We start from the raw sequence: 20,358 nt of genomic DNA on the forward strand, positions 1-20,358 counted from the left end.
TGATATACACGCATAGTTTACTGTGTAATTCCAACAGCTCCCCCAGGAACGTGCTGAGCATAGCCTAAGCTGTTATTGAGCGTTTAAAATGTGCTCTGAAGTAGCAGCAAAAGGTTTTAAAGCAACAAGGCTGAAAGAGAAGCTGAAGCCAAAGCAGCTCGTCCACTGACATGAGGGCTCATTACCTGGTGACAGCCTCTACAGGTTTCTCAGGGTGGACAAACTTTCCACAATTCACACTACAAACAGAACAGGAAGGGAAACAGAATCAGATTAAATTAAAGCGGCGACTCAACAATGAAACCCAATTATGCAATATTTAATAGTTATAGTCAAATAAACAAACAAATAAATAAAAGGTGTTTGTTCTCCAGAACATCAGATTTGACTTTGATCAGTCCTCCTGTTAGCCCCACACACCCTGATTCTTTCAGATTCTCATCATGCCTTTTATATCGTTTGTACAATGAAACAAGTGAATAGTTATGGACAGACAGAGACAGAGGAACTAAAAAGACAAATGTGTATCAAACAGGGTCAGAGCTTAAAAACTCATCTAAACTCGTTAGGATGATGAAAATGTGAAACTATTAGCAAAACATCGGAGAAAGATGTGAGTGAGCTGAACGTGACAGGACGGGTGAAAACTCGAAGCACTGATAAAACTGCAGAGGTGTGTGGTACATCCTAATAAGAATGATTATGTTGCCATAGATTAGCATCAGTAATGACCTAAAAGAGGGAGGAGCAGCCTCTCTGATTACGGGCACAGATGGAGGCGGGGCACAGGAAGTGACCTTCGTAACAGAGAATTATAAAAAGGAGAGACAGAAAGAGAGAAAGGGACTCAGACCAGATCAACCCTGATGACCATGCTTCCCTTGGAGGCGCGCTGTACACTGTGTGCTATGAAGCCTCTCGCTACCAGTTGATTACGGCCTTCTGGTGCCCTGACTGCTACATATATCACTTTGGAGCACGTGTCACTATCTTTTGTTGGAGGGATGACAGACCCAGGAGCTGCCTTTTCTGAGTTGTGGTTGAATGCCAGGGTGATCTGGACTGCTGCAGGTACCCTGACTGCACCTGAAACCACAGCATGCAGGAGACGGATAGACCATGTGTATTATTGGGCCACAGATTCCTGTTTCCAAGGAGATGGAGCGAACATGCAGACCAGAGATGGAGGACAAGGTCAGGGAAATGCCACCACCCTGGGACTATACTAAGACCCCCTGCAGCAACGCGGGACGAGCTGGGGGACATGGCACTGAGTCTGAGCTCATGCTCCTCTAACATCATAGATGTCTCGATTTTGTGTCTAGAGACGTGATTCAACTTTGACCTTTCATAGGGATGGCAAAGTTTAAACTCTGTTTTAAAATCAAGTATGTGGGGAAAAGAATGACATCAGATGACTTTATGTAAGGAACGTTATTGGATGTCTAGACAGTGAGAGAAGAGGGGGGTGGAGACTAAGCACTTGGCAGAGACATTATTGGTCAACACGTTCTCACTCCCAAAGCATAACATTTTATGCTAGGTGACAAATCGTCAATATATTATGCTCGGGGCACCCAACACGTCCCTAGATTGCGAAATCAGAAAAATGAGGAAACATGAGAATCGTTTGGAATGAATCTACACGTTTCCAGCTTCTTGCAGCTTTTCCCAACTGTGAGCAGATTTATAGTCCTGTCATGAATGTGGCTTATAGAGGCTGGGCCTGCAAAGGGTAGACCTTCGGACAACTTTGCAGCAGTCAGAAGTGGGAGACTCCCTCACTCACGTAGGCTCCATCTGAACTCTGCATTGCCTTCTGGGTAATACTCACAGGATCAGAGATCAGAGTTTTTAAAGAGAGAGCTGGCCTAGACTTCCTGTATTGTGGTCCTGGGCCCTGCTGATGGAAAGAAGAGTCGTGACGGGGAGATTTTCTTGCAAACAGTTTTTAAGGAGGGAGACTAAAAAGAGAAGACACTGATCATCAAACTGAAACCAGGAAATCATTTAGAAATATTAGAGAAACAAAGTTTTTGTCAGTCTGGCTACAGCGCTGAAGAGAAACCTGAGGTTGTTCTTATTGTCTTCAATCATTAATAAGTAAGATGATGCATACGAAGAGCAACAAACTATTTTTACAGGCTGAATTATGATTTTCTCAGATTTTTCACCGGAGCTACAGTATCCAGAGTCGTACGTAGTGAGGAGGTAAAATTATTAACAAGATGATCGACCTCTGTTGGAGTAGCGTTCAGGTAGCTGCTCTGCTCTGTGTTGGTACAGGGCATTGAAGATGATAACAGTGGGTGGATTATATTCTTAAACTTAGTTACAGCACTTTCAGAAAGACATCTACTGTGATAAAGTCTACTCTCCACTGCTGTGTAATCAATTATTGTAAATGTAAATGTTATCAGGAAATGATCAGACAGCAGAGGGTTTTCAGGAAACACTGTTAAATGTTCAGTTTCTATGTCATATGTTAAAACAAGATCTAGAGTGTGATTAAAGTGGTGGGTGGGTTCTTTTACATTTTGAGAGAAGCCAATTGAGTCTAATAACAGATTAAATGCCATGTTGAGGCTGTCATTTTTAGCATCTACATGGATGTTAAAATCACCCACAATAATTCTTTTATCTGAGCTGAGCACTAAATCAGATAAAAAGTCTGAGAAATCAGAGAGAAACTCTGTGTAAGGCCCAGGTGGACGATAGATGATAACAAGTAAGACTGGTTTCTGAGTTTTACAGCTGGGGTGGACGAGGCTAAGCATCAGGCTTTCAAATGAATTAAAAGTCTGTCTGGGTCTTTGGTTGATTGATAAGTTGCACTTTTTTGTTGCGCTGTTGTGTCTGGTCACTTTGCACACTTGCACTTCATGTGTTGATTGTTGTATGCAGCACGATGGTGTTGGAGGAACGCCGTCTCACTTCACTGTGTGCTGCACAGGCTGGGAATGACTTGGAGAGGAAAATTGCTGCCTCAGCTTTTATTCTTGATGAACTTGCTCCTCCATCTCTTGCATACACTCACACATACATGTGTGACACATGTACACTTACACGTTCCTACACATCCTGTACTTTTTGTGTCTCAGCAATCAATTAAACTGCACTTCCAAAAAACTTCCATTACAGAGGTTACATTTTCTCATTCATCACACTGATTGGATTTATGCTTGATTATATTTGATTAGAATTATTCATGATGAACTTTGCTGTTGTCAAGGAGCTCATCTCGACCCGAGAGCCAAACTAAGCATCCAGCCTTTTATGGCTGAGGTAGCACAGAGTGTTTGGCAAAGTGCACAAAAGGAATATTAGATCCACAAAAGCCAGGAGTCCTAACTGCACAGGTCACATCAGCAAACTTACTTGGACTGAACTTAAAAGGAGGAATATTTCACTTTCACCACCACCATCATCATCATCATCGCGGAACAAGGTGAAAGTCTCATTAGCAGTTTAACACCTTTCGTTCCCTCTTACTTTCTCACCTCCGCTGTTTCCAGCAGGTTTAAAAATACACATTCTGTGCGCCTAATTAACATAACTTTACATAACACACACACACACACACACACACACACACACACACACGATCTCTTCAGTACTCCTTAACTGCTACCCTGACTCAGGAGATAATTGGGAAGGAAGAAGACGAGAGTGAGCAAAGGAGCGAGAGAGATCCTGCCAAAGTGAACTTAGAAGTAACGTGTCTGTGTGTGTGTCAGCTGCACAAGAACAGATGAAAAAGCTCCATCCCTAAATTTGATTTCAGCTCAGTTATCCTGATTTTTTTTATTGTTAATCTCTAGTTTTGTTCCTTGGAGAGGAGAAAGTCACTTCTTTATTACGACTGTCTATGTTGGTATTTTATGATTCTGAAGCAAAGCTGGCAAAAACAACCTAAACAGAATTGCACACACACACAGGCAACAGCAAAGGAAATCAGACATGTGGATTTAAGTGACATGCAACAGTAAAACCTTATAAACATGGAGGGCTGGAAACTGGATAGAAATCAGTGATTCATGCATTTGAGACTAAGAAGCCAAGACGGTGCAAGTGTGAGAATCCTGCACAGAACAGTCCAGCTCATCTACAGCAGCCAGCACCAGTCTGTCTGCCTTGAACCTCACATACACAGGACGAGTCGCCTGGATCAGCTGTTCATGTGTTTGCTCCTGTATTAGCACTTTGGTGACAGCAGGAAGGAGAAACTACCTTTTAACAGGAAGAAACAAAGACACTGCAGCTGTAAACTATAATTTTTTTTTTAGCATTTTAACAAAGTATGCATTCATAATTAGTGTTTTCATTATCTGAGTGGAGAAGCCGCCCTGTTGTGTTGTGTCCCTCACTTCAGTCAATAAAGCCACTTTTTCACCTGCTCGAGTCCAGTTTGGTTGTTTCCTTCACAGCTGAGTGCCACCTCAACGTGCATGGCAGCGTGTCTTAAAGTCTGCGACACAAACACATCGATGACGTGGAGGCAGTCGTAAACCTGCTGCTTGGTCTATGGCGTTTGGTCAGACACGGGGAACGCAGTTTTCGTTTTTGTGCAGCCATGTCTCGGGTTTCAACAATGGCGGTTTTGATTTTTGTGATGGAGTCGCTCTTTTGACTCACTCCGTGACACCACTGACTGGGCAGTTGGTGGCATGCAGCCTGCTGACGTCACGTTTTCGCTTGGAACCCCGGCACTGAAAAGAAATACCTGGTACCAGGTAATATCACCTGATGGAAAGCCTTAAACACCGAGCTGAGTCAAGTCTTTATATTTTCAAAACCATTTTTATTCCTACAAAGGTCACACAGTGCATTCACAGTCGGTCACATCTGCACATCTATAACAGCTGCACCCGTTCCTAACAGTTTCCTTTGACCTTTGAAATCAGCACAGAAATCAGTCGCATTTAATGCTGCGTGTACATGTGACAGTGCAGAGAAACTTACTGTTCATTAACCACAAAGATGCAGTTGTCTTGTGAGGGGAACCCTGACACCGGGTGCTTACAGGTCACCTTTCGCTCATTGTGGCTGCAGAGAGAGAAAAGGCAAAGACAGGAAAACAAAGTGTGAGTGAATTCATATAAAATGATTTCAATCTAAGCCTTCAGACCGAGTGGTGACCTGTCCACGGGTACACTGACCTACCCATCACAGCAAGGAGAGGCTTTAAATCTAATGTGGACTTAAAGACATGCAGTCACAAATCAAACTTATCAGCCATCGTTTTATTGATTTATCACCAGAAAAAACAGTTCTCTGCAGACACTGACATGCAGAACAACAGCACCACACTTATTTACACATCTGGAACAGTGTGTGACGCTAAACATCAGCATGATGTCTCGATGCATGCTCCGTCATGCAGGTACGTAGATCCCAAAGGTTGGTTCGATTCATCTGGACGTTCTCAGTGGGAGAACCGTTCCATCATCATCATCATCAGGTGACTTCTTCAGTCTCAGCTGACTGCAGGTGTCCAATGTAGCCCAGTGGCAAACAGACGCAATTAGACTGTTTATTGTAATTATTATTAAAGGTGTTTTATTCTTTTCAGTTAAAAACACTCATAATTGGAGAGAGACTCTAAAGAAAAAATCCAAATTATTTTGTATGGAATTGTATTAATTGTGTTATTTATTTATTTTTTGTTTCTTAAAGGTTATTTTTTGACCTGGATGCAAATGCGGTTCAACCAATGGGATTGTTTGTCCCGCCTTGTGTTTTCATGTTTGGTTGCGCTGCTAAGGCTGCTTAGACCACACGCGCCATAGCTGTACCTGCGGGGAAAACGTGGTAGCTGTTGGTGTCTGCTTGATTAGCCACCAGATTTGGATAGCCGAAGCTAGTCTTATGAATACGAAGTGCTTTGCACTGGTGAGTAACAAAACTGTTATAGCCGCTGATCGGCATCCTGAAATGTTAACGTTGTTCGCTTCAAAAACGAACGCTAATGGTGACGGTACTATGCAAGTAGCTAGCGGGTACTAGCTAAACGCACACTCCCGTTGTTAAGTGTTAAAGACATATTAGCTGTTGTTAGGTTAAAGAAAAAACTGTATGTCTATCTGCTGAATTGAAATGTTTTATTGTGTTACTTTTATTCATCACTGTTGTTACTTGACAGTGAGCAGAGTATATTGAGTTTGCTGCTTTTAATGAGCAGTGTGAATTGCTTTAATGATTGGTGATGCCTACATTGCCATGTAATGAAAACATTTGGAATTTGATTAGTTGTACAACATTAGAAATTGAAACACATTTTGTTCATGCTTTATACCTTAAACAGAAGTGCTGTTAGTTAAGTGTGAACAATGTTCATTTGAAGTAATTCTGACCTCACTCTTAGGTCAGGTTTTTTGGGTTGGAGAAGGGAGCCGAGACTCCCCGGAGAACTTTGGATTGCAGACTTTGTGGAGATCCGCAGAAGAGGAATGGTTTTCCGTTGCAATGGATGGCGAGCCACAGCCCATTTGGAATTGAATCTTGAAGTCTGGTTGCATGAACTGCGGTAGGACAAGACTGTGCAAACCATACATCGATCGTGGATTGAACTCACACCAATAACTCACCAGATCATCAAACAGGCCTGATCTGGATCCTATTGACACTTTAAAAGACCCGGGTCTAACATTCGTTTTTTTTTTTATTTTGGGTATCTGTGCGCGCACACACAATTTTGGGTATTATTGTCAAATGCAATACAGTGCATAAATTTCAAATACAGTTAAACCATTGCTTCATCATTTGCAGTTGTGTTTTCATTGTGGTTGCCCATCCTCTGGGCTCCTGTCGTTCCTGAAGTCTTCTGATTTGCCCATTGTTTATATATTTTGTTACATACTGGTTACACCAACATTATAAACAGGACATTTGCACAATACTACCTTCTTTGATCAAATGCAAATTGTCATGACTATTAAACAACAACCACTGATCAGAGCTGTATTAGAAAATACAAAATGAGATGATATCATCCTGTTGCTACTGCAGTGATCTGTTGACCTCGCAACAACCAGTTATTTAAGATAAGTTACTTTAACGTCTTAGTTGTAATTTCTGAGTGATGTTAAGACATTAAAAGTTTCTTCATGGCAAAGTTATTTGAACCATTTATTTAAGTGCTTAAACTCACATTTTGCAGCATTTAAGATTCATTTCTACTGGAAGCACAATCAGGTTAAAGTGAACCAGAACTTTGTTCTTTGTGAGACCCTTCAGTTAGTGAAAAATCTAAAATACACTTAGATTACTTGCAGAGAGTTGATGTTTAGTGTGCTGCAGCTTGGTGTCACTGCCAGCTACCAGCGTGGAGTCCTGCTGTGGAGCTTCATCACTTAGCTGACAGGTCTGGTCAGCACCACAGAAGATAAGTGAGCATAAACACAGTGTGTGTAACTGACAGCTCATTTGAAATAGTTCATATATAGAGGACATCTTACTAACATGGTTAGAACTATCAACCGCCTCTTTGGACTGTGGGCACTTGTACTACAGTCGATAGAGCAGGAGCAGCAGCTGGAGAGCGTCGTGGTAATACGATACACATGCTAACCAAGCCTACCTCGGACATCAGCGAGAGACAAAAACAAAGCCGTCAGGTGTCGAGGAAACAGGACACACTGATGAGAAGGCCACTGGAACAAGACAGCATCATTGGGCAAGAGAGGAAAACAGGGCGCTGCTGGAATGCTACAACGCAGGTAACCCAGTGGAAGGGGTTACATGGACAGGATGAGGGACCTCTCCAATCTTCGATACCCAGGATCCAGACTGATGGTGAAACATCTAGTGGTTCAGTGTTTCAACACAGGAAGAAGGAACTGCTCTCACGGCAAGAGACTGACGAGGTACAACCCGAATGCTACGGAGCCAGGATGATCTCTATGTCTCTGCTGAAGTCAGGTTATTTTATTAGAAATAATGAAGCCGGTGATTCATTCATTTCACTGTATGCATCCAATTTCATTTTGTTTATAAAGTTCTGAATCACAGCAACAGCTGCCTCCAAGCAATTTATACTGTAAGGTAAAAAACCTACAATAATAATAACAGGGAGACCAACAGGGCCACAAATCTTCTCATCAGCGTTATATTCCTGCTGCCTTACAACTCTGGTGTAAACCCCACTGAGTCACAGTCACTGCAGGTGTGGACAACCACAGGAAAGGTATGTAATCAAACTAAACAGAATAAGTCTGAGTTGATATGAATTTGGGAAAGAAGTCAAACGTGAGTTCCTTGATCCTGTCTCACTGTATTACAGCCACTTTCTGTCTAACACGACCCATTTCTGACTGATATTCATCATGGACTTTATTTACCTGAAAGGTTTTTGTTATAATGCCACAACAATAACTGGAACAAGACAATCAATAAACAAGAAACTGAAAACTATTTGATGTGATGCGCTTTAACATGTGTGAGTACAAGAAAACAATTATTAGAATATAATGTAGGGCTGCTCAATTAATCGAATTTTAATCGTGATTACGATCTGGGCTTTCAACGATCATTAAAAATGACTGAGCCGATTATTAGCTCCTCCTCTCGCGCTGCTCCGTGTGGCAAATCGAGCGCACCTCTCTGCGTTTCGAACACGCGTCACAACAATTAAGAGGACCCGAGGGAAGCTAAGCAGAAGTTATTTGGTGAGGAGAGGATAATGGCTGCTGAAGAAAGAATGCCGTTGGTTGAAAAGAGAGGTAAAACGACTTCAGTGGTGTGGAAACATTATGGGTTCGTGGAGTCAGACGTGGATCAAGTAGACATAGTGTGGAAACTTTGCTACGGTGTCGTAGCTGCACCACAGAGCAACACTACAAATTTATTCAATCATTTGAAGACCGCTCACAAAGTGACAAACGATCAAACAATGAAGGAACATAGAGAAAAAACTCTTGACAACAGCTGCTTCATCCTCACAGACCTCCATTCACGCTACCCTGTACAACGCGACTAAATATCCCAGCAGCTCCCAGAGACACAAGGAGATAACAAACGCGGTAACGTTTTCCACGCCAAAGACCACTGCTCAATTAACACAGTGAACAACCAGTATTATGCAGTATTTTGAAGTTCACTAAACACAGATGTTTACATTTTTCATTTATTTTTTATACTGCCAACATTTGCACTGTTATCAGTATTTGCACGCTATTTTATATTATTTTTTGACATATTTAAAGCCATTATTCAATACATTGTTATTGTTAAATAAATATCGTCAAATAATCGAGATCTCAATTCCAGTGAAAATAATCGTGATTATCACTTTTGCCATAATCGAGCAGCCCTAATATAATGTGCTAAATTTGCTGAGATGAGGGGGTCCAGTTGTAGATCAGAGGAACAGGGAAGGATTTGTGAATGTCTGTGTGTTTTACTTTGGTTTGGCTGTGGGCCTGAGAGTGTATTTGTGTACAGGGAGAGGAATTTATGGACACTGGGGGTCTGCCTGTCATAAAAGGAGACAGGAAGCTACAGTTGGGGGATGCTAGGACTGTATGGAACAGATAGGAAAGAGAAGTCTGTTACCTTTGTCCCTGAATGTAATAAAGGCTCATAACTGTCACAACAGAAGTAGGTTTGCAGGAGACCCTCCACATGCTTAGCTGTAAGAGTAAGACAACAAGAAGCCAACAGCTCAGTGCAAATTCCCCAAGGGACACCTGAGTGGGGGCCTTAGTTTGCTGTGACTTGGGGGTGAGAGGAGATGACTTTATGACCGGCAGGAAGTCACATGTACAGACACACACACTCACTCACGTGCACACATACACACAGAGAGGTACCCGCACACATAGGCACTCGCGTGCTCGCACATACATACACAAACACTGTTGGGTTTACAACACACCATATGTGGGTTTCACGATTGTCTGTTACAACCAAGTGACCCCCCCCCCAAAGGTGGGGAGATCTGCAGAGGGACACCGGCCCTGTACATCTCCCCTTCTGGAAGGTGCATGCGTGACTGAAGATGAATAAAGGATTTGTGAAATGACGACCGAGTCTGCGGTGTCGACTCTGGAGGCCTGAGGAATAAAAAGAACCGGGGTGAAACTGCTTTACGTAACACGTCAGGTGACCCTGCTCTCCTGCGCTCTTATCCTGAGTCCAGCATTTCCAGCCTGGCCTAAGAGCGGCTCTCTTCCTGTCAACGCTGAGCTGGTCACGATGTTATAGTCACGATGGCCCGAGCCAAGCCTGCCTCTAATCATATGAATCCATATGTCTGTGAAGGTTCTCAGTCATCCAGGTCATCGTAGTCAAAGGAGTTTGCAAAGAAAAGCGTCTGGACTTCTTTAAGTTGCTTGAAGACGTTTCACCTCTCATCCGAGAAGCTTCTTCAGTTCTGAAGAAGAAGAACTGAATTGACACCCCCTTCTCAACGAGAAGTCTGGGCTCGGGTGAGCCTGAGTGCTGAAGACATCTACCTATTCGGAACCATGATAACAGGGTTCTTGCTGATCGGAGCTGGCTTGGCCCTGACTTATCGAAGAATTAAGGAAGCGGAACCGGCTGTTTAAAACCCCCACAAGGCTGCCCGCTGGGATTGAAACGATGGGACGAGGCGTGAGTTTCTCGAAATGGGTCATTGAGCGCAGCACGGATGAGATCTTGGAGAACCGCACGGCTGCCGTGAACACTCAGAACAAGACCTCTGAGTGCAAACTGATTACATCTGGAGGGGCTCACTCGGAATAACACCTCTGGGCACAAATTGATCACATCTTGGGAAGCGCACTGCGGTCGTGAGTTCTCAGAACCTGCTCTTTGACCACAAGAATGACAACACCACGGAACGTAAGTTTGGATAACATCATGGAGAAGCTCACGGCTCTCCAACGGGAGATTGAGAGACCAGTGTTGGACTGTTAGAACAGCTTTGAAATTCTTATGAGTTGTTCGCACTAAAGTAAAAATCATCATCATTTTATGCGGAGACCCCTTCGGCGCCAGCTGTGGGCTCAAGGCTGGAGCTGAACAACAACACCCTGATAATGACTGTGTTTAGACTGTTCTTCCCATTCTATGCAAGGCCACCTGGGTTGGCTGGAAGACTGTTTACTTAGCCTGGCAGGGCGAAGGACACTGTCTCAGCTGAACTCTGGACACATACACACACACGCACACAGACATATATATACACATGCAGATATACACTCATCCCCCCTCCCCCCTCCAAACGCCTTCGACGCTTATTCCCTTCCGATGCTGACGATGGATCATGGAGACCAGCGCATAGGCTGCAGGCCCGGATATACTGTCTACATCGGATGTCTCTCACCCTTTACCCACCCCTGTTGCTTGTCATGTGTTTCTTTGGTGTATTAAGAGTTTTTTCATGTGCTATGTGCAGAGGTGTTTTTTTCTGTTCTCAAACTGATCTCCCTGTTGGAGCTCAGTCTGGGGGGAGTTATTTTTTTCTCCTTATCTTTCCTCATGTTGTGCTTTTCCATGTTATACCCGTTGAACTTCACCAGGTAAGAAAAAGACGAGCCGTGAGGCTGCAGGCTCGTTTCTACCTGTTCATGTTTCTACAGTAGAATCACTGTGACGGTCGCTTTGCAGAGTCTTTGTGCTGCAGGGTGTGTGTGTGTGTGTGTGTGTGTGTGTGTGTGTGTGTGTGTGTGTGTGTCCTCATTAGGACAGGGGTCTGTGTTGGTAGCCGATAGGTTTATATTGTTAAATGGTAATAATGAGAGTGTATTTCAGGTGATTGTACAGAGGAAGATGAAAGTAATGTTATGAGTAGAATAATGTATGATTTTCTCTTTGGAGTAATTAAGTAATTACTTTTGAGTAAGAGTAATGTACTGTATTACTTTTAAAGGAAGTGTTCTGTGGAAAGTGTAATACATTTCTTTTTTTGAGTAATGACCCCACACCGGTCACAACACAAAGAGAAACAGACATCTGACTGCACAACATGCAACTCATTTGCACCAGTGTAACGTTGTTGCTATGCTGCTTAGTGATGGTGGTAAGTCTCAGGACAGAGCGAGTGAGAACCCAACGACAATCGATAAGTAATATCGATAATGGAATGGGAATCGCTACATTTGGATCCATTCCTATTAGACAGTAAACAAGATAATTTCATCACAGCCACTGAATGATGACTATGAGGCAATTTCCAGCATTTCATTCTTCAATCTCTATTCTCCAAGAGGGAGATCATAGAAATAAAAATAATATAAACAGGGACGAGTCACAGAAATTGTAGCATTATATAGAATCTTTAAGTATAGTAATAATATTCCAGTTAACACAAAAACAGCCACACTGGAGGGGTTTCACTTTACTGGGCTGGTGTGGAACATTTATGGGGCCGAGAAAGATACGGTATCACCAATTATGTTTTTTATTATGGTTTAAGACTATAACATTAGCAGTTACAGTCACTGCTGGATGCTCTGCTTTTTAAGGAGACTGAAGTCTTTACTTGGAGACCAATTTAAATCCAGTTAGTAGCACATAACCACCACTGTTTCCCAGTTCCTCTGCTGCCTTGCTTCATTTGTGCAACAATTAAAGCAGAGAGTTGACTGATCTGATTCATTTGACAGTGATATACAGCTGTTTACAGCTGTAAACTGTGCCATAAATGACTTTGCATATGGGGCAAACTTTTCAAGCCACTTTGTTTTGTTGTAAAGCCACGGTATGTCACAATGCTGCAGAGTTTGTTGTGATAACAAATTGTATTGTAATTGGCCCTAAACGCTACAAAAATTCCCCACAATTCTTCTGTGTTTGCCGCTGGTAGACAGTATGCGCGATCGGCTCAGAGAATGGAACTGGGAAGCGTATTTACACACTGAAAAAAAAAGGGTTAGGTGAGCAATATTTTAACTCTTTAAAAGAAAACGGAAGAAAACGAGCTCATCAGGATGAAACAAACACACAACCTGCACCAACTGCGTCTGACAAGAAAGGCAACAAGTACAACAGCGGTTGGGAAAAGCACTTTCCACGGCTGATTCACGGTGCTAAGGCACAACTGTTGTGTTGTCTGTACCGATCAGACGCAGTGAACAAAAAAACACCACATTTCATGTTTGTACTACAAAACTACCAACCTTTGTAGCAGCTGTGCTATAAGCTAACAAAGTTAACGTACTGTGTTAATCCCTGTTGGTTAGGCGCCATCTAAAAATTTCCTGCACATGTCAAACGTATGTTATGAGTCACTTCCCATCATGAAAAACTTTCTTATGATAGAAAAAAACCCAAACAGGGTTTTGTCCTGTCACAGTGAAATGATTTGCTTTAGAGTGTACTGACTTTGCAAAATGAGCTAGTATTGGTAGCATCTGCTATTCCACAACCATAAACATGCTGTTAACTTCAGCACTGGCTTAGCTAAAAGCTACCTGCTGTGATTGGAGCACCAACATCATTCTCCTCTAACTGACTTCGTTGCCATGGTTATGCAGCTCTAACTTAGTTTGTAGGAGCTTCTTCAAAATGTGAGACGGGGCTGACGGACACTTATCAACACAACTTCTATAGTGTAACAGCCATCCTGTTGGAAACCATCCTAGCTGACTTGATTGGTCCCAACCATGTTCCACTAGTGTGCAGGAGTCAGAGGAAGACAGGAACACTGGAAATGTGGAATTTTCTATTTTTCTTTTTCAAAAAGGTCCAATGAAATACAACAAGAATAATGGGGTAAGCCGTTAGCCCATTATTCTCCCATCATCATCAACAAACAGTGTTGGGGAGTAATGGAGTACATGTACCGGCGTTACGTGTTTAAAATACAAAATATGAGTAACTGTATTCCATTACAGTTACCGTTTAAAAAGGTGGTATTCAGAATACAGTTACTTTGTTGAAATAAATGGATTACACTGCAGTCTTTTCCTGTTTCATATGTTCGGCTATGTCCTCTCTGTTTTTGGTAATTCCACGCCGGTGGAAACCCAAACAAAACACAAACTAAGAGGCTCTAATGTCTGTGTCTCTATCTCGTGGCCCATGGCACCCCTACTTGCCGCCATAATGACGTGAAGAAATATTTTTAAAAATTATTATTCAGTTTAATATGAAGGCAATAGGCAGATGGGCAGTGCAGCCCAGCTGTAAGTAAGCTATTAAGACTCGACTGTACACTGTGTTCGTGTTTTCCTCCGAAACAATAAGTTCAGTTGGAGCAGCCTTTCAACGCCTCTCTCTGTCTCTCGCTAGCAAAGTTGACCCAGACAGCAAAGTAAAGCTAGTTTTCAGCTACGAGCCCGACACGAACCCGACGTATTAGCCAGAGGTCCCTTTACTACGGTTCGGAGCTGCGGACCTCCAGTAATAGTAATAAATCATACAGCAATAGGACATTCTTGTAGTTATAAAAAGCATGATAATATATTAAGTAATCCAAAGTATTCAGAATACGTTACTCTCATTGAGTAACGTAACGGAATACATTACAAAATACATTTTGGGGCATGTAATCTGTAATCTGTAGTGGAATACATGTTAAAAGTAACCTTCCCAACACTGTAAACCCAACAGCAGATGACAGGATCTCTTTTCGATCAGCAGTCCGCAGCCTTTTTTGTGCCACGGCCTTTAAAGTGTCGCGTATAAATACAACAAAATAAAACCAGTTAAAGAAGATTTATTCATAACAAACAAGAAAAGATCCAGGGAAACCGAGTTAATGATAAAAATGATAAAAACCCTGAAAACTATGAATTTCAACTCTCATGTCCCGGTACCAAACGACTCACGGACCAGTACCGGTCCGTGGCCCGGGGGCTGGGGACCGCTGTTTTAGAAGAACGGCCTTCATCCCTCCAGCTGAGTTCCAGAAACTAGATGCTCAGGAAAACCAAACTTTTTTGATTTAGTAATGTTCAGCTACTTTATTAAGATGCTTTACGTTTTTTCCTTTAATCTGATAGATTATGCAATTTTTTATTGCTTATAGAAAAAAACAAACACTTTTTTTAAATGTTCTAATGCAAACACAATGAAATGGATATACCAAGATGAGCAAATAGGAAATAAATAAATGTTTCATTTTTAGAAACAACAATAGTTTTAGACAGTTCTACTTGCTGCAAGATAAATTCTACATTTTAAATCCTTTACATCTAACGTCCACTGTAACAAAAAATAAGGCAGTGCCTAAAGATGAAAATAATATCTGGCTTTGTTTCACACTGATGAATATCCGACACATCCACAGCAAGACTGTGACAACTGGTCCAGTTACTAACATTAGCTGCTCTTATTAACATCACCCAGCTGACAGAGCACAAAACAGCTGTGAGCTATGATACAACAACTCTTTCTCTTTGGCTTGTAATCTGAAAGAAAGCCTTGCATTTGAATCTGTGCTGCCCACGAAGAACGTCTCAGCATATGCCACTCTCCATGGCTGATTTCATCATGTCTGTGTAACAGGGCTCACTCCACACCTAGCCAAAAATAAATAAATAAATAAAAATAAATCCAAAATACACCCAAACCCAGAAACAAAAACAACAGCAATAGCGTCTACAGCGTGTTGACTCACCAGAGGAACAGTATCAGGAGTTAAGGTGACAGGGAGAGCAGGAGGACGTCTTCCTTTTTTCGTTTTGGGTGAAGGCTGTAGCGATGCTTGTGTTGCTAAACAGCCCTCCCTTTCTCTCTCTCTCTCTCTCTGCCTGTTCTACTGCTATTCAGACAGATGTGTTCATGTGAAGTGATGCAAAAAACGAAAAACAAAACAAATATGTAACAGCTTCTTCATTGTTCTATGATAAAACCTGCCATTTATATCAACAACTGAGCTAATGACAACAAAAGTTTAATAAATGATCAGAATAATATCGTCATTTATCAAACTTAAATCTTTGAAGTGTTTTTTTTTCATCATATTTGACTGTTTTTTCTATTCTAGCGATTCTCAAATTTGCAGATGTTGCTCTTTTCCCAGTTATTCCCTGAAATAAAAACTGTCCAGTGTTGCCCAGATGGCAGCCAAGTCACCACAAGTCAACCAGGCTTTTTTAAGCCCCGTTTCCCACTGACTAATTCTCTCAGCGAAATCAACACCACCTTTAATTTTTTATTCCCTTAATTTTGTATCCACTCAGCTTGCTGCTTGTACGTTGGGAGTTTTTCCAAGTGGACGAGTGATTTGTTCCTTGTGCCTTTGGGAACAGGTCTTGACTGTCATCTGCATGACAGTTCAGGGTACCCAGCCTTCTTGGAAACCCTAGGTGGGGCGCTCAAGGGTTCTCCACCTGGAGACTGTTGTTCTACTAGGGGACGTGTCAATGTATCCCATTTAGAATCAGAATCAGAATGACTTTATTTATCCCCAAGGAGCAATTAAGATACAACAGAGCAGCATGACGTTGAAGATAAGAACAGGGCATAAACAGGCAATAAGAGTGAGATAATAAATACACAGAATATACAGTATATACACAGTTTTAAAATTAAAGTGACTGAATAGGTGAATAAATAACTAAGTGAGTAAAAGTGAGTAAAGTGTCGGCAGTATAAAAAGAGTGTAGTTTATGTTTCTGGTGTGGGAAATGTTCTTATCAGCTGGAGTTAAAAAGCACAGTGGCTTTGGGGACAAAGGTGGCTCTCCTCCTCTCAGTCCTGCAGGAAATGCAGCGAAGGCGCCGCCCAGAGGGGAGCCATTGAAATGAGGGGTGAAGAATGTGAGCGGGGTCGGCAATGACAGTGAGACCCGGAGGAACGGCCTGCCTGATCTGGACCGTGCGGTGTTCTGTTACTGGACTTCTGTGCAAACCACAGTTTGTAACAAAGTCCACGAGTGCACGAGGCACCAGGAGGTCACAGGTCGATGATTGATTTTGTAATCTTTTCATCAGAATGCTGACACACCTAAACTTGTACTGAAGGTGCACTGGCAATGCCTGGCAGAGGCCCCCAGTCCATGAGATCCACCTCTGGCAGAGCTTCAACAGCAAACCGAAGGAGTCTGGGCAAACTGAGTCCAAATGGCCCAAAGTTTAGCACCTCTGTTGCTGAGGCTGCTGCATTGAGCTGTGACTGCAAGGTGGTAAACCCCGAACAACATGGTGGAAACGAGAGGTTTCCACCATCTTGAAGGAGTCCTATTGGGCTTGGTTAGCCTGCAGGATTTCAGTGGCAGCCAAAGGTATGGAGTACCACCAGGCCAAGCGGAATGCGACTTCGGCAATTGCTGATGCAAAAACCCAGGTATGGGAGGAATTTGGTGAGGCCAGGGTGGTCTCACAATGGCGCTGGAGGGTGTGTCCCAACTATAGGGGCATCACATTCCACAGCCTCCCTGGGAAAGTCTATGCGGGAAAGAAGTCTTTTCTTTAGCTGAACCTTGGATGAAGGAGGATAATGCGATTTTCGTCCTAGTCGTTGAACAGGGAACCAGCTCTTTATCCTCTCAAGGATATTTGAGGGTGGGTGGGAGTTTGCCCTATAAGTGTTTTCTGGACTTGGAGAAGGCATTCAACTGCATCCCTCAGTATATTCTGTAGGAGTATGGGCTCAAAGGCCCCTTTGCTATGAGCCAGTCCTCATACAAACGTTGCAAGAGCTTGGCCTGTGTTGACGGATTAAGTCGGACTCATTATCAGTGGGTGTTGGACTTTGCCAGGCTGCCCTTTGTCACTGTTTTTGTTCATAATTTTTAAGGATGGGATTTCTTTTTGTAGTTCTGTCAGCTTCATCAGGTGGTAGCCTCCAGCTTGTACTGGAGCAGTTTGCGGCTGAGTGTGAAGCGGCAGAAAAGAGAAGCACCACCTTCAAGTCCGAGTCCATGGTCCTCAGCAACAGACAACAGCCCAGAGTGCCAACTCAGATGGATTGGTGCTGCGGCTGCAGTGATGCAGACAGTGTACCAGTCTGTCATGGTAAAGAGAGAGCTGAGCATAAAGCGAAGCTTTGATTTACGGGTCAATCTATGTCCCTCACCCACAGTCATGGGCTTTGGGTGGTGAATGCAAGTATGAGACTACAGATGCAAGCGGTGGAAATCAGCTTTCTCTCAAGGGTGGCTGGCTTCTCCTTTACAGATGGGGTGAGGAGGTCAGCCAAATGGAGGAGATTTGAGACACTATTCTTCCACACTGAAAGGAGCCAGATGAGGTGGCTCGGGAAACGAGACATCTGCTGGACACCTCGTGGGTGAAGTGTTTTGGGCATGTCCCACCGCGACAGACACACTGTATATCTCTCAGTTTGCCTGGGAACACCTCGGTGTTCTCCTGGATAAGCTGGAGGTGGTTGCTTGGGAGAGGGAGGTCTGGGCTCCTCTGCTGCCTGGCCCCAGATAAGCAGAAGAAAATGGATGGATGGAATTTCTTCTTAGCAAACAGCCGTTTTACTACAGAGTAGCTCAGGTGTGAAAATTTCCATGTTTTGTGATCTTCACTCTGCTGTACAGATTCCATTCATGTCTAAAGTGGGACAACAGCTGTGAAGCTTTGTGTATACTTCCTGTCTCTCAAACATCTTTGACTATGTATCTGGCAGGAGAACAAGACACACTCTTCTGAGCTTCAAACATACTTTGATACCATTTCTCCCGATGTGTGCCTAATTTGTTTCTACACTGAAAATCCTTGTCAGCTGTGACATGAGTGTCTACAAATGGTGTGATTCTTCCAGGTACAGTCATTTAGCTTTTTTCAGAGCAGATGCCATGAGCGTGAAGCTTTTAAAATTCAAAGAATGTATCACTCATTAAACATGTATGCTGTTTGCTCTTAACTAAAACCTTACAAACAAGTAATAGAGGTAACCCACTGCCTCTGCATAAACTCACAGATCACAGTCTGCAGTGAAAATGAAGGCTGAACATAGTCTTCCTTTTAAGCAAGTGTTGCTGAAATGTTGTAGTATGTAATACTGTTTCAAAGGCTTTTCCAGTGTGGTCAGTGTAGCATTCAGAGAAAACTTTGATCATACTAGTCCCATTTGCCAATGATTATGTCACCCCATTCTGTTACTGAAACTTGCTACAAGCATTTATTTCTTGTAGACCATCTCTAGACCAAGTCTGAGTCTTGCTTTCTTAGAAGAATGTAACCAGTATGTAACAAAATATATATAAACAATGGGCAAATCAGAAGACTTCAGGAACGGAGCCTAGAGGATGGGTAACCACAATGAAAACACAACCGCAAATGATGAAGCAATGGTTCAACTGTATTTGAAATTTGTGCACTGTATTGCATTTGACAATAATAACCAAAATTGTGTGTGTGCGCACAGATACCCAAAAAATAAAAAAGAAAAGAATGTCAGATCCGGGTCTTTTAAAGTGTCAATAGAATCCAGTTCAGGCCTGTTTGGTGATCTGGCAGTTTATTGGTGTGAGTTCAATCCACGATCGATGTATGGTTTGTACAGTTTTGTCCTACCACAGTTCAGGCAACCAGACTTCAAGATTCAGTTCCATATGGGCTGCGGCTCGCCATCCATTGCAATGGAAAATTATTCCTCTTCTGCGGATTTTAACAAAGTCTGTAATCCAAAGTTCTCCGTGGAGTCTCGGCTCCTTTCTCCAAATCAGAAAACCTGACCTAAGACTGAGGTCAGAATTACTTCAATTGAACATTGTTCACACTTAACTAACAACACTTCTGTTTAAGGTATAAAGCATGAACAACATCTGTTTCAAATTCAAGTCCTATTTCTAAAGTTGTACAACTGATCAAATTCAAATGGGTTTTCATTACATGGCAATGTAGGCATCACCAATCATTAAAGCAGTTCACACTGCTCATTAAAAGCAGCAAACTCAATATACTCTGCTCACTGTCAAGTAACAACAGTGATGAATAAAAGTAACACAATAAAACATTTCAATACAACAGATAGACATACAGTTTTTTCTTTAACCTAACAACAGCTAATAAGTTTTCAACTAACACTTGACAATGGGAGTGTGAGTTTAGCTAGTACCCACTTGCTGCTTGCACAGTGCCATCACCATTAGCATTTGTTTTTGAAGCAAACAACATTAACATTTCAGAATGCCGATCAGCGGCTATAACAGTTCGGTTACTCACCAGTGCAAAGCACTTCGTATTCATAAAACTAGCTTTGGCTATCCATGTCTGGCGGCTAATCAAGCAGACACCAACAGCTTTGCTGTTTCAACAGCTACCACGTTTTCCCCGCAGGTACAGCTATGGCGCGTGTGGTCTAAGCAGCCTTAGCAGCGCAACCAAACATGAAAACACAAGGCGGGACAAACAATCCCATTGGTTGAACCGCATTTGTATCCAGGTCAAAAAATAACCTTTGACAAACAAAAATAAATAAATAACACAAGTAATACAATTCCATACAAAATTGGATTTTTTTCTTTAGAGT

The 20,358-nt window shown here is 42.5% G+C and overlaps 1 protein-coding gene across 11 annotated transcripts in view; it reads right to left on the reverse strand.

Annotated features, from left to right (window-relative positions):
- The window catches only part of LOC134615971 (pleckstrin homology domain-containing family A member 5-like), a 174,342-nt gene that overhangs the window by 72,155 nt on the left and 81,829 nt on the right, over positions 1-20,358 (reverse strand). For 9 of the 11 annotated variants that reach the window (XM_063460682.1, XM_063460681.1, XM_063460678.1 and 6 more), the window contains exons 4-5: positions 4,963-5,046; positions 186-239 (exon numbers count right to left, since the gene is read on the reverse strand). In XM_063460682.1, the coding sequence (XP_063316752.1) occupies positions 186-239; positions 4,963-5,046 (138 nt within the window). Of the gene's footprint in view, positions 1-185; positions 240-4,962; positions 5,047-15,547; positions 15,651-20,358 lie in introns of those variants that run through there. The other 2 variants (XM_063460683.1, XM_063460676.1) reach the window with 2 other exon arrangements.

Source organism: Pelmatolapia mariae, linkage group LG17 (genome assembly GCF_036321145.2).
Source record: "Pelmatolapia mariae isolate MD_Pm_ZW linkage group LG17, Pm_UMD_F_2, whole genome shotgun sequence".
NCBI classification, from domain to species: Eukaryota; Metazoa; Chordata; class Actinopteri; order Cichliformes; family Cichlidae; genus Pelmatolapia; species Pelmatolapia mariae.